This window comes from Drosophila elegans, unplaced genomic scaffold (genome assembly GCF_018152505.1).
Source record: "Drosophila elegans isolate 14027-0461.03 unplaced genomic scaffold, ASM1815250v1 contig_468, whole genome shotgun sequence".
Classification (NCBI taxonomy): domain Eukaryota; kingdom Metazoa; phylum Arthropoda; class Insecta; order Diptera; family Drosophilidae; genus Drosophila; species Drosophila elegans.
Window position 1 is genome coordinate 3,122,828 of NW_024545855.1, and position 15,274 is coordinate 3,138,101.

At 34.7% G+C, this 15,274-nt stretch overlaps 1 protein-coding gene across 1 annotated transcript in view; it reads right to left on the reverse strand.

Moving 5' to 3' along the window:
- Positions 1-15,274, reverse strand: part of LOC108142892 (maternal protein pumilio) — a 183,684-nt gene that overhangs the window by 152,221 nt on the left and 16,189 nt on the right. Inside the window, 5 exon segments of the mRNA XM_041709015.1 lie at positions 5,371-5,457; positions 5,711-6,002; positions 10,786-10,904; positions 10,972-11,098; positions 11,619-11,863. Coding sequence (XP_041564949.1) covers positions 5,371-5,457; positions 5,711-6,002; positions 10,786-10,904; positions 10,972-11,098; positions 11,619-11,863 — 870 coding nt within the window.

Consider the following 15,274-nt stretch of genomic DNA (forward strand, 5'->3'; position numbering starts at 1 on the left):
AGTCTGAAGCGAATTGGCCGGCTCAGTCTTCTGGCCACGAATAAATAAGTAACACAGAAAGGCCAACTTAATGTGATTAATTGCGTCATGCGGAGAGCAATGTCGTCAAATGATTTCACACCCGCCAGGGGTTGTAGTCAGGGGTTTCTTTTTTTCTGGGGTTTGAGGTCTGAGGTTCCCCACCATTCTCCATTCTCCATTTTCCCCATCGCTCTTTGTCAGCGCTTGTCCCCTGTTTCCCCGCCCTTTTTTCCCTTTTTCGCCCCTGGAGTGTGATAAGTGCGCTTTTGGGTTTTGTATTACACGACTTCGTGTACCCGGCGCACTGAAATTTACGACGTAGTTTTTCTTATTTTTCTATTTAATTAGCACACACCAACACACACACACACACACACACACAGAAACATCAAGGCCAAGGCAAGGTGGGGCTGTCAATAGCATTTTCGCCAAGGGGGTTGAGTTAGACTGGTTGGGGATGGTATTTCCTGCGGGCGTGAAGACAAATGATTCGACTATCTGACAAACTGTTGCCATCTCCATCTTTCTAACGATGTCAGCCATGTTAATTAAAGGCAAATTATTCGCTAAACTCTTCTTACGACGAATAACTTGTTCTTTTCACGTACTTTGAAGTTTATCCCGCTGGCACAATGAGGTGGAAAAGTCTCATGTGAGGTTTGAGTTAAAAGTTAAGAAGTGCTAATGGCTAAGCTGAACTAAAATCAGTTTTATTGATTGGAAAATTAATTTCCTTGTTGAATCAGTTGCTGAAATAGTTGCTTTGTTTATAAGTATATAAGATATGTATATATTCTAGGCTCAGAAAAAGATATGAAGATATTAAAAGAAGATTTACTGGATTTGGCTATGTTTTGATTTTTAAATTCCTGATGACCATTTTACATTTTGAACGGTAATTTCTTGCAGTTAGGTAATAAACAGAAGTGAACTGTGCAAGGACATTGCTGATAAGCGCATACGCTGTGAAGCATGCATCAGAGCGCCGCTTAATTAATGTCTCGGCTACCAAATTTGCGACGCCCAGCCACTTTTCGCCACCCAACAATTTGCCACCTACTAATTAGCATTTGCGTGTCCACACAAACTTCAAGGGAAGACGACAACTACATCCACAACGAAGACGGAGTATCCGAGGCGTGGGGTAACCGCTAATTGGGCTTTATTGGCGGTAAATGTCAAGTGACGGCATTGGATGACACTTTCTGCCACCCACTATCCAAAACCCGCTCCTACTTTCACTGCCCTCCATCTAAAAACAACAACCACTTAATTATGGCTTTCGCCTGATAACAGGAGCATAATATTGGAGCAGGAGTAGCAAGCTACACTTGTCGTTGCCCATGGAAACTGGAAAGTCCTTCCTGACTAAAGTCAACAGGGAAGGATGGCCAGGAAAGCTAAAAATTGTCACAAATATAAGCAAAAAACAGCCAAAAGATTATCAAGTTCTACACACCCAATCAATTAGATTGAGTACATTTGTCAACGTTCTAACCGAAGCAACTCTTTTTCAATGGAAATTTAATTATACAATCTATACAGAAAACTCATAAACTTAGTTTATGAACCATTTCAATAATTATTTATATTAAAAATTATGTTAATCTAAGTCCCAATTACATGACTTTATACATAAATAAAATTTTTATCTATCTATTTGCCAAACTTGAGTTTAACTAAACAAAATGATCGTTCTCAACACTATTGTTGCTTTCAAGTGAAATTGATTTGCAAATGCAACGAACTTATTTTGAGTCACAAAAAGTGAGCAGGCGTTTATTCAAACAGTGAAACACTGCCCATGGACAATTGGAAATTAATTTACTAAGTGCCATACACACATACGTAATGAGCTATATGCTTTTTGTGCCAATTAACGCTTAATTAATTGCTGAATTAATATAACCCAGGGACAACATGTGAGGGCAGTTAATGCAAGGAGCAAAGCAGATGCTGCATTTCCATTGATTTAAATGCAATTTTATGCAAATTTTCACTCGCACTTCGACGGCTATAAATTATGCATGACAAATTTAAATGCGGAATGTATTTGGCATTTGTGCGGAATGAAAGTTGATAGCCCATACCCCCATTAGTTCATGCCATATGTTAAACCTCACTGCCGATTACCTAAAACTATGCCACTAATGCCAAAGAATAAAATAAATAATAATACAAATATATTTTTCGATTGGAATGCATAAATTAAACAATTGAACGGACATAAATGTATTGTAGGTATTTGCATAATACAGACATAATTATTTGCAAGCATATAATAAATGAAGTTTTTTTTTTTTTTTTGATTAACTAAGTGTCAAATATTCTTTTATTATTGCCCAAGAATCTTTTAAGGCCCTTCAAATTATATATATATATTTTCTCTGACTTTCTGATTTACAAAAGTACAATGGATTAAGTACCAACAGACAAGTGAAAAGAATATAATCCAAAGCTTTTACAATAATTTCAACAGACTTTCAGATCAAAGTTGAATTGGGCACAGAAAAACGAGCGAAAACAATTATCCGATTAAGCCGCGTTGAAGACAACAAAAGCCTCAACCAAATAACTGATTAACACACAAAAGCAGCCAATGAAGCATGACTAAGACAGACAGCAACAAAACATTTTCGACAAAACAAAAAAACAAGTCGTAATAACAGTAAACATAAAAAAGACAAACTTTTCTTCCGCATTAAAGCATTTGTTAGCTACATTATTTGTAATTATTTTGGTTTTATAAAGAGAAAAAATTTGTGTTTGATAGACAAAAAAAAAAATTTAAGTTTGTAAATATATTTTTCATGAAGAAGGAAATGTTTATATATTTCAAATATTTATATAATCTATTTCACACAAAATAGTTCGAAGTACTTCAAGTTTTCTTTTCCCTTCATAATTCTGGAAAACGTTTTTCTTCATTTGGTTGTGGCCAATTTGTTATTGGTCAAAAATGAAATTTATATTGATGGTTCTTTGGTCGCAGCTTGCAATAATCAACGATTTGCCAAACAGTTTTCCCCATTTTCACCCCATTTTCTTCGGTTTGTGATGAATTTTTCTTTCAGTTTCTGTTGCTGCATATATATATAATGATTTTCACTTTAATTCTTCCATTTGTGTTCCACCTTTTTTCGAGGGGTTTTAATAACAAAACGTCTAAGGGCGAGAGTTATATATAAAAAAATATTGTACATTGCTTGGTGTACAATGCATTGTTTATTGAGTTTTTTAGTAAACAAAATTTTCTCGTTATCTAAAAATATTAAAATAAAAAAAAATCCATAATTTTTCCATAAATTTTTGTGGACTCATCACCACATTTTTCTTCATCTCTTTTCAATATGTTCAATTTTATCATTCTCCTCTCAAAATCTCATAACAAGCGAAAATCGTTCGTCTTCATATTTATTGCATAACCATTGTCAAAAATCGCTTTCATTGTATGTGGTTGCCATAAGCTATCCTTGGAACCCCAAACAAAAAAAGCAAAAGAAAATTCCTTTCATTCATCGCTATTTTGCATGCAATTCGTCAAGATTCTTTTCTTCCCCCTTTTCGGTGTTAATATCAGCGCCAATTTAATAAGAAATATGCACGAATGCCGTCGAAAGTAGAGTGTAAAAGAGTAGGGGGGAAATGCCTGAGTGCATGCCTTGCATTATCCATTATCCATTATCGGCAACATATTGCACGGCCCCTCTCATGAAGCCAATGCCAATAAATGCATATCTGTCCACCAGCTTGGTCTTTGTCCCTCTCATATTCCTCTGCTTTATTTATGGTTTGAGTGCTGAAAGTTGCTTTATCTTTCTGGGAGAATATGAGTACAGATTTATCATTATTAATACACATTTATTTAAACATTCTTTATGGATTATGATTTAATTTATATTGTTTAGCTTTAAAAGCGCGCGATAAAAAAATATAGGAATTTAATGCGAGTGTACTGTGCTTATGCGAAAACTTTCTGCGAAACTCAGGAAGCGCATTAAACTTTCACCTTTCTCCGCCATAAGATCCTGCAATTTTTCAACTATACTATACTTTGGCCTTATCAGACTATTGTTTATGCTTCTTGGTTGTTTTTGCTGTTATATGTCCTCGCTCTTATTTTAAGATTTTTTGCCAGTGTATCGGCTTTTTCACTTTGATGCAACTACGCGATGCATACTTTCAGGCAGTTCACTTAAAACACACACACAAGCCATCAAAGAGCTACGATAAAGTTTTGCCTCCTTTCGTCCTTTTTGGATAGAAGAGAAGACAAAGGCGACACAAAAATGCCTGCAGGATGTATGTGGAGCGAGCGATAAAAAGCGGAAGTGCAGATTGCCCCAGCCTCAACAACGACTACTAAAGTGTGGAAATGTCAATTTGCTTTGCGGCCAACAGTTGATGGCCACGGGGGAGTAAGGTGGGATGGATCGAGGGAGAATATCTGTGGATATAGCATCGGTAACTGCAACAACGCATATTGATTTTCAATTTGGCAAGCCGGGGGAGAAAGCCTGCGTTTCAGTTGTTTGTTTGCTGGATATAAAGCTGAAGTTAACAGAAAGAAATGACATTGACTGCTGTACAGTGGGTTCTCGTAGTAAAAGGATAACCCACATTTATTATGTATACAAATTTAATTATTGTTTAAAACAAAACTATTAGAGTTTAAAATGTATATTGCCATTTAGAATAAAAGAAAAAAAGTGAAAAAGCATTGCCCTTTTCAGACAATAAAAAATTAGAGTTTTACCATTATATTGTCATTAAGAAAGAAACTTCCGTTTTCATTTATTAATGATAATATTTTAAGGTGTATTGCAATAACATTTACGAAAAACATATCATTCATAAATGGTCTGCTTTATTTAAAGGTAACCTCCATATCAAAATCCCACTGACAACCACAGAAAAGTGAGTGAAAACTGTGCCCAACCAATGATGGTTTGAAAGCCACTGGTACACAAGAGCAGCACCAGCTTAAAAGCAATTTTGCGGCTAATAAATCCGATTTCCGTTTTGTTTCGAAATAAATTGCATGCAACGAAGAGATGGGCACCACAAAGGGGTTGGTAAGTAGGGAAATGGAGAGAGTGGTGCCTATGGGAGAGAGTATTGCGCAAGGCTGGCGGAAATGGCTACCAGGGGACGCAACTGCAGCATCCGGCGGATGTGCAAAATTAGCCAGCTTCTGTGGTGTGTTAACCCACTCCCGCAGCCCCGCCCCCCAACCACTCACATGACCCAAATTTTTGGTTGGAAAACCACAATGAAAATGTCACTCTGGAGGCCATTTGGAAACAAAAGGAAAATCATTCGGAGGAAGGACTCATCTCAACAACTCACCTGAACATCAAAATTTTGTTGCTGCAATAGATTTCCTGGCGATTCCATATGATTGGGTCCAGCTGCCTGGTGATTCAACATGGGTGACTGTCCAATGAGAAACAAAATTAAGTATTAAAATATGACGATATTCGATCTTTCAATATAAGATAACTTCCTAAATTATTAGATGTAGAAGTCATTCGTTATAATTAATGGTTATCCTAGCTTTTCCCCTTGGTTTTTTAAACCAAAAATGTATCCTGGGAACCTAATATAAATCATAATTTATTTTGGGTTGATTGTAAACCTAAATCTCCTCTTAATTTTTTATTTTATACATTTCTTCGTTTTATCTTACCTGAGCTGCCATTGGCATTCCGCCGCCAACGCCGTTCATCATCGGCGGCTGCAACTGATTCATCTGGGCAGCCATCTGCTGGTGGGTCGCGTACGCTCCGCCCGCCCCGCCTCCACCGCCCCCTCCTCCGACCCCGTTTCCAGATCCGACGACCCCTCCCAGACCACCGCCCATGCCCTGGCCGTGGTCCATGAGCATGTGGTTGAAGGGGGGCAGTGGGGGGAAGAGCAGATTTGGGGGTCGTGGCTGAGACTCCTCGGCGGGAGATGGTTGACGTGAACCAGGGGTGCGACTGTAAAAAAATATAATTTATTGTTATAAATTGATAAATTAAATTTTATTTTGAAAAATCTATAAAATTTTTCAATATCAGTCCTAAATATAATCACGCAGTTTTGTTATAACTTAACAGCTTATTTTCCTACAGTTTGAGAGCACCGAAGAACCTTTAACAGCATGTTAGATAACATTACAGTTGCAAACCAAACAAGTTTTATATGCACTGTAACAACAACTTAGCCATGCCACAAACCACTGACTTATCAGAGACATACAACCCTTGCAGTTCTACTAAAACAGCCACAAATATTTAATAATTAGTACTAGTGTTTAAAAAAAGCTAATTAACAAATTAATATAACATCAAACTGCCAAAATTGTAAACAAAATTAATTAAAATCAGGTAGAGATTTGGAGCAACTAATTTAACAAAAAATTTAATTTCCTAGCTTCAGTTTAACAGTGACTGGACAAAAGCTGCTCTAAAACAAAAGACTTAAGCAGCAAACTTGTTTGGCAGTCACTTATGACGTCAGCTGGGCAGCCGAAGTCCATAAATTAAACACGACATTAGCATAAAATCAACGATTTTTTAACGAGCGGCGCTTAAAATGCAAATAACACATAGTAGCGCAAAACTTTAGACCAAACTGGAAACATTTTTGCCACTGTGTGTATATGCGTTAGTCATGCTGATAAATTAATTAATGCATTTATCTTTGAACGGCAGTTCCCATTCATTCATTGCTCTTAACCCACTGCAACCAACACAGACTCTAGTCGATGACTCTGCAACTGCAACTGTTTTTACAACACTTTAGTATTAACGTTGTTTGCCATTTCTTTCTAACGATAGTTGCATGTGTGCCTGTATATAATCTGCCAGCTATAATTTCATTGTCAGGTCATTCACATCGCATTAATAACAATACAAAAGTAACTACAAAGAAACAAGCTCAGCGGCAGAACAAAAGTTAAGCGATCTCAGAGTATTGTATAAACTCTTTCTTAAAGCGTTGCATTAAATTACTCTTAAGTCATTTGTAGAACAAAGTGATTTGATTGCAAAGATTGATTCTGTTATTGAGATTAAGTATATTTTACTTTGACTATAAAATGAATTTCCATATTTTTAGAAATAACATTCACTTTTAATTGCTCTTAGGACATTCGAATTTTAAGCTGTTAACAATGTAGATTATCCTTTCTTATATTAAGATTTTAATTATTTACAATTGGTTCAGCTTACTGTTTGTTAATCCAAAATTATTAGCCACTTTTGTGGGTAATCAATTTTGTTTGCTTTTTTCGTAAACAGTTCACGTCATAAGCTTAGCTATTTTTCAGACTTTTGTTTGTGATTACTAACCATCTGGCAGTAAATATTCCCAGTCTTAAGCTAAACCAGAATATTTTCGTTCTATTCTACTTTAAATTAGAAATTTGGCTAGCCGCAGACAATTAATTTTTAAGAATAATTCATTGCATTTAAATTACTTAAAAAAAATGGTAAAAATAAAATATATATAAAGCTTTAAATAAAAAAAGGCTCACCAAAATAATAATTACAGTTAGTTAGTTTTGATATAACGATCGTTTATAAAACCCTATATAAGTAAAAACAAATTATAACCGTTTTATATAGTCGTTATTAAATATTTTACTAGCCAGTAAAGCAATTGGATTGCAAATACTACAATACATAAATAAATAAATTTCAAAACGCACACAAAGACAACTATTTAAGCTCATATTTTACCTTGGTTTTCTAGTTACCAAAATAATTTTATTTATTTTAAATTTACAAAACGTACTAGAATAATAAAATTTGGTTTTAAAAAATAATTCCGATTTCATGCTCTCACTTTATGGTGTAAGCATCACAATAAGTTTCTCTAATTCTACAGCGGTCTAGTTTGACTGAGGTCAGGTTCTCATTGGCGACTTTCCATTGGCCCCCGAGTTCTCAGAGTCATGTCTGACCTAGCTCAAAGCACTATGTTTTACGTAATCCCATTCCGAACCCGCTGCTCCTCTTTCGTTGCCACCAAAATTTGCACTTTTCGAGACAAAAGAAAGTGCGGCCCCCAAGGGAGCAATACGAGGGCACAAACTACAAACTACTACAAAAAAACTGAGGCATCAGTCGCCAAAAAGGTCAGAGTGTTTGCGGTGAAAAGGGGCTAAAAGGGGGAGGGGCGGCAGTCTGGGTCACCTGGCAGGTGGCAAATGAAGAAGCAGCAGCAGTAAGTGTGTTAGCCAGTCAGTCAGCTGAGTCACTTGTCGCTGTCCACTTTTGCCTGCCTCGAATTATTTTTAGCAACGATTTTCGCTTTTCAATGTTTTCGCAACTTCAATTTCAAACAAAACGTACAAAAACAAAAAAACATGTAAAAAAGAAACCTCCAGCCGCAGCGACAACAACAAAAACAACGAAATAGGCAACTCAAGCCCACACTGTAATGCAATATGAAACGAAAACTAATCGAAAAGTGTATAGCAAATAAAAGAAATATAAAAACGTTTTCGATTTTATTTCAACACTTTTATTTGCTGTCCGACTGTCTCATTTTTAATTGTTGAATGATTATCAGCTACAGTCATTGTTGTTTCCTATTTTATTATCATTTCATATGAAATGAAGCATAATCTCACTATTTGCAGGTAGTTTAAATAGTTATAACAAATAATTTTTAACAATTTGTGAGGCAAGAATAAAATTAGTAAAATGCAACGTAACTAATATTATATATTTATATAATATGTATATTTATGTTCACTCCACAAACTTGATTGATCCTATATAAGTTCCTATAGCTTTGTATAATTTTCTAATTTGTCAATATAAAAAACCAATTATCAAGGGATAAATACAGATATAGTCCAAATAGTCAGAATAAGAGTTTTTAATTTTAGAAGGAAGTAACCATAAGTTGATAAGTATATTACGATGTAATCAATTGTAATCAGTTCTGTGAAAATCGAAACCGGAAAAGGTATGTTCGTCTCGATTTGTTATAGCTGCTCTTGTTTGCAAGTGATTTGCGTTGCTGCTTCTCTGGCTCTTCTTGTGATTGCTGCTGTTGCCACTTACATCATAATCGTTATTACGTTTGGCATTGAAACATGTTTGGGCCAACCGGCAATGAAATTGCAAAACAGCGTCAGCGGAAAAAAAATGAAAAAGAAACTGAGAGACCAACCGGCTGGCAAAGCAGACACTGAGATAAATAAAAGAGACAGAGAGACAGAGGCAACCGCAGACTGGTTTCTTTTTCTTTTTGTTTAGGCCTAAAAGCTGGTTACTCTGGTGTCTCTGATATATTTAGTTTCTTTTAAATTTGTTCAATGTGGTTGCTTATTAAGAGGAAGTTGCTCAGCTGTAGTTAAGAACGGCAAATACCATTTGATTCAATATAATCCAAACGTTAGAACAATTTACAAAAACAAAAAAATAAATTGAGAAAATAAGTTAAAGATTTTTTAAAATTAATTATTTTTTACTCATAATTTGATTAGTTTCATTTATGGTGAGCAACCAAAAAAAAATGGGATTATTTTTAATTTCACTGCTTTTTCTACTGCATTTGAAAACTTAAAATATATTTGCATGAGCGGCAAATACACTGTATTTAATATTAAGAAACATTTTCAAGAAAAAAATGTTGAAGAAAATCAGTCTAACATTAAGCATTAAAGTTTAAGTAATCATTTATACCGAACTCATTTAAACCATTATCCCGCCTAAACTTCGTTCCAATTACTTTCCAATTTTTAAAAGCCAACTAAAACTGTCTTTTAAGCTCTAAGTCCTGCCCACCAGAGTACTCCCCCTACTTATTGTAAACATTAACACTTTCAACATAACTACACAAATTCCAACTTTAACTCACTCAAAAGTGTCAACGTTTTTTCGTTGCGTCAAGTCAGAAGGCTCAAAGCGCAGGTGGGCCACACGAAGAAAAAAGCTTTCCCCATCGCCATAAATAACAATTAAAAATTAATAATAAGTAATGGAAATGGAAATACAGAAACTGTGGGCGGACGCACAACAATCACTTGCCAACTTTATGACACACACACATGAATACGAAGGTACGGCAATTGCAATGAAATACAAATAATTTTAGGTTAGGTACAAAATTCAAGTGTGGTTTTGTGGGTCAAACTCTTTCTAAAAATGAAATATTCAAAATAAGACCTTTGATAAATAATATGCAAGGTACAAAACTTTTACTATTGGTAGCCAAAGCAATCATTTCATAAGCTTAAATAATTGTTTAACGCTCTAATTTAAGTTCCAACTGTGTGAAAAACGCACTTATACTTCAAAACAGAAAGGAAATTGATTTCTACATCTAATTACATACAATTTGAGAGGCCCAACTTAACTTATACCAAATCTATTGTGTAACCTTGGTACCTAACAAATAATGACTGGACAAGTCTTTTAAACAGAACTAGTCATAATTTTCTAAGCCGTTTGCCAGTCATGATTAAAACTGGAAAAACTCCACTTTCATACCTTTCCATTCTCCCTCTTGACTCGATTGTGGATTCAAAAAGAGTGAAAGTCTATGCAAAAAAGAAAGAACCCAACCTTGAACTGGAAAAATTTCAGTTTCAGTAATCATAACATGAAAACATTCTGTGGTCAAGAGCGAGAAGAGGCAAGAAGAACCCACTGGCAGAGTGTGGAAACCAGTTTTAGTTTTTCTAACCAACCCAGAGTGTGTTAAGACTCTAGTGGTCTGCGAGAATTAGTTGGAGCTTGAAAGTTGTCTACTGCTACTCACTTGAAGCCCTTGTCATCGTCAATGCCGTTGACAACACCATTTGTGTTTGTGACCTGATCGTCCTTCTTCAATCCGTTTGTGTCGAACGGAGAGTTTGCCTTTTCCTTATCATCGCGTGACTGCAATTCAAAATTTTGCATTGCTACATAATATTTCTGGATATTTTTGAGCGTTCAATACAAATACCTTATCGTTGTCGTCAAACTTCAGATTGCGCAAACGCGGCTCCAATCCGGAAAGAGGACTCTCCTTGTTGGTGGGCGAACCACTGAAAACATATTCCACCACTTTGGCGCAAGTCGAATCACGGGGACTGGAAGTGAACATACATTATTAAATTATATAAAATAAATACAATATTATTTATTTGAATTACAAAAGTAATTAAATATAAGATAAGTATTTTTTGGAAAGCTAAGTTGAGTTTGTATTTTAAAATATTGTTAGAGTAAGTATAAGTGAGTACACAACATTCATAAGTAAAAGTCAGCCTTAACTAACTTGAATTTAAACAAATAGAATAACAAATCAAATGTATGTTTCATTAAAAATTGTTTTTTACAGAGTTTATACAAGAAAATCATGGATCACAAATATTTTTGATTTTTTACTAATGCCTCAGATTTATACAAATTTCAACACAAATCAAAATCAAATCAAATCAAGTTTGAATCTGATTTTTGGCAGAGTTATTATTGTATAATACATATTCCATTGTTTTCTGTTTGTTTAAATATATGTTTTGCAATAAAATGGAAACTAATTTGCTTATCTACATTTCACGGTCTATTGAACCGATTATAAATTGTGTGCCAGGGCGTTAGTTTTCTCACCTCAGTATGCCCGCATTGCCGCTGTTCGAAGTATCGGAGGCACCTCCATGGGGGGCATATCCCCGCGAAGGGGGTGGGGCCAGGATATTCTCGCCCTGTGTGGACCAGGTGTGATCCTTCCACACTGAAGAGGGATCACCGATACCAGGAATCTGCAAGGGATTCAAGGGTCCACTTGGATTGCCAGAGGTCACGCCCTTGCCATCGGATTTCTCCCACAATTTCTTGGCTGTGGATGTGGTGATCTGAAAAACCATTTAAATCATTAAATTATACTTAGCACGTAATGTTCTTTTAATTTCCCCTTATTCCATTTTACCAGCGTTTTTCCCCCCTTAATTTTCTCCCCATTTAGCATCTTTATCTAAAGATGTAACACATAAAAGCTTAAATTGTTTAAACGAAAACTAAATATCAATGTTTTAAGTCAGAAAAAAAATATATAAATGTTACCGCTTTAAAAAAAGTCCCTAAATTCTTTTATTTAACTACTACTACTAATAGGTACAACAAGAAGTCAGTCCAAAAAAGAGGATAATTAGGTGGAATTATAAAATACAATTTTGCAGTTATAAGCTGCATTCAACACGCTAGTGAAAAGCGTTCTTGAGGGAATTTCCAGTGGCAATTGATAGCTTTCAGGAAAGCAAATATCAACGAAATCACATCATCGCAACATTAAATGTCAACGGAGCGTTGCAAACAAATTGTTAATTAACTTTTCCGACCCGTTTTTTTTTCTTGCTTTTTGTGTGTTTTAACCATTCCCAAAGGCAATTCCTTGCGTCATAATGCGACAGAATAAGCCCCACCAACCGCCCACACATCTGGCAACTTTCCGACATCCTGACACACAGTTTAAATATTTAAGAGCTTATCAACTGGGCTTAAACAGAGGGGGGTGGGGTGGTAGGGAGAAAGGGGGTGGTGTTGCACGTTGGGTGGAAAGTGAAGAGCACGCCTTGGCTGCAAAATTTGCATTAATAACAGCGCAAGTCGCCACGAAAACTGTGTAAGGCCTTGCTTTCGGACACAAATATTAACATTATAATTAAAAGCTTAAAAATTAAAAATAAATAAAACTACAAGTAAACCTATAAATATTATAATGACAAAAAAATCTATATTATTTTATTATATTAAGCATTTAAACAATTATTTAAATTATACTTTATTGGTCTGGTGTATGACCTAAGACAACAATTTCACAGATCCCCGAAACTTTGAATGGAGTATGGGCACCAGATATTGCTAAACATCGTAATCTTTTGACAAATATTTAGCGTAGCCAAACCGAAAACTGTAAAGCCAAAACTTTTAAAAGAGCGTGAAAAAATAAAGAGCGAGACAAAGAAAAACTTGACAGTGCGAAAGAAAAGAAGCTTAAGCAGAAAAGTGCGAATTTGGATCTGCGGCCACCAGACACAAAAGATACAAAAAGATTACCAAGAAAACAGTGATTCAATAAAAATGAAAAACAAAACAAAAAAAATTCAACGAACTGCTGACGCAATATTTTTTTTATTTAATATGGGTCATAGTCCCTCCCCTCATCAAAGTGCAAGAAGAAAATGAATGAAAATGTTTTAGGTAGGCAAGAAAAAATAAATCAAATAAATTAATTACACCGCAATTAATAAATAAGCACAAAAAACAGTCGGCAAAGAGGTGCCAAAAAGTGCGGCGCCGAGCAAAATAAAAATCCACCAACCGGAAAAGTGAACAACAAAATATAAATCGGCTTGTTAATGAACAAAACAAAACAAAGAAAACAAATTTTGTGTGAGAATAATGGACAGAGAAAAGATTTGCAAGTAAAGATCATTTTGATATATGGTTTAATTTATCATGCTTTTAAGAAAAATCATTGGTCTTAATATTGGACATGAAATTTGAGTATCAAATTGAAATAATCTAACCCAATTATTTGTAAAAATATTTATAATTCAAGATTTCTTTTCTGTGCACATAATTAAAGCGATTCGAGACCAAAACAAATTCACCACCCACCTCCCCCTTATATAGGAAAATCCACAGAACAGAGAAAATCGTTCATTAACTTGTCCTTGACTGTGAAGATAGATACAAAAAACAAAAACACAGATACAATCCACACTCAGATACAACACACACACTAACACACAGCTAAGCGAAAAAGGGAGCGCGTGAGCCAGAAAAAAAGGGAGAGGCAGAAAACAAAAACCGGCCTCCTCTTTGCTGCAAAACATGCGTGAGCGAGAGCGAGGGCGAAGCCTACGAAAATGCTCACAAAGCAAAGACTAAGATAGCCAAAAAAACAACAAAAACGGCAAGAATATCTTAGAATGGCAAATCGGCGAGAAACGCATAATAAAGTAAAATACTAGAGACAAAGAGAAAAAAAGAGGGGGTGGTTAAGAGGGAGGAATGTATTCACCCATAGGCTCGAGCAAACGAGAGCCATAAGAAACAAGAAAACAAAGCATAAATAGCAAAACCAGCCAGGAACTGTAGACAAAAAAAAATTCAAAATTACAATCTGCGTAAATTTTCGGATTGTATTCAAATTTGTTGTTGTTCTTTTGATTCGGTTAAAAAACTTTGGTGTTGATGGGTGAATATGTTAATGATATTCGCTGGATTGATTGAAAGTGGCTTAACAGGTTGGTGGGTTCCGGAATCTTTTCAAATAAAAAAATGCACATACTTTACCAATGACTATTATTTAAAATATAATATTTTGTAGGCTGTTTATTTACGTTATTTACGAGGTGTACATTGGAATAAACCATTTGATAAACCCATAGAGCTTAAATAAGTATTTGTAAATGAAAATCATCGATATTCATAAAGGTTAACAATATTATGTCAGACAGTTTAGAAAGTTTTCTATAAGTATATATATATATATAATATATATAGAATGTTCTTAATTAATGAAGAAATTAAAAAAATCCAAACCAAATCAAAGATATTATTTTTAGACAACATATTTTAGCTATGTCATTAAACGCACATATAATGAACCAGTTCCCCAAAAAAATTGATATCCAAAGTAAAGTGAATAATCTAATAATAACAAAGAGCTTTTAAACACTCACACCAACATTCAGAAACCAGTTTAAATTAAAAGTTATATCTTATTTTTCCTCTTTTTATTTTAATAGAATAGTTATCGTTGGCCTTGGTGGTGGTTTCATTCACAAAACCCAAAATATTTTAAGGCCAAAAGTGGAATAAACATGTTGAACTTATGATAAACAGTACAAAATTCATAAAGTATTCAAAAAGCAGAAACACAATTACAAAGTCAAAAAACGGCAAACATAAGTACGTACAGATTATACACTTGACATATTTTTAAATCTTACAAGACCAGATGATAAATAGAAAGGTTTGTTAGGCTTATCGAACTTTTGTTTACACTTTTATTTTTGTGAACCATTTTGTTAATATTAAATGTAATTATTAAATATTTCTTTAGTACATAAACTTTATAATAGTACAACCTTGAATTTTGGCACTCTAAATAATCTTATAACCCCTTTTTAACTAGGGTATAACAACATTAAACGCATTTAATTTTGAGCACGAAAAGTTGTTGACTTTGAATTTTTGTGTGTAACACACACCGTAAATAAATAAACGTTTGCTGTTTGAAGTGTGAGAGACAAAAA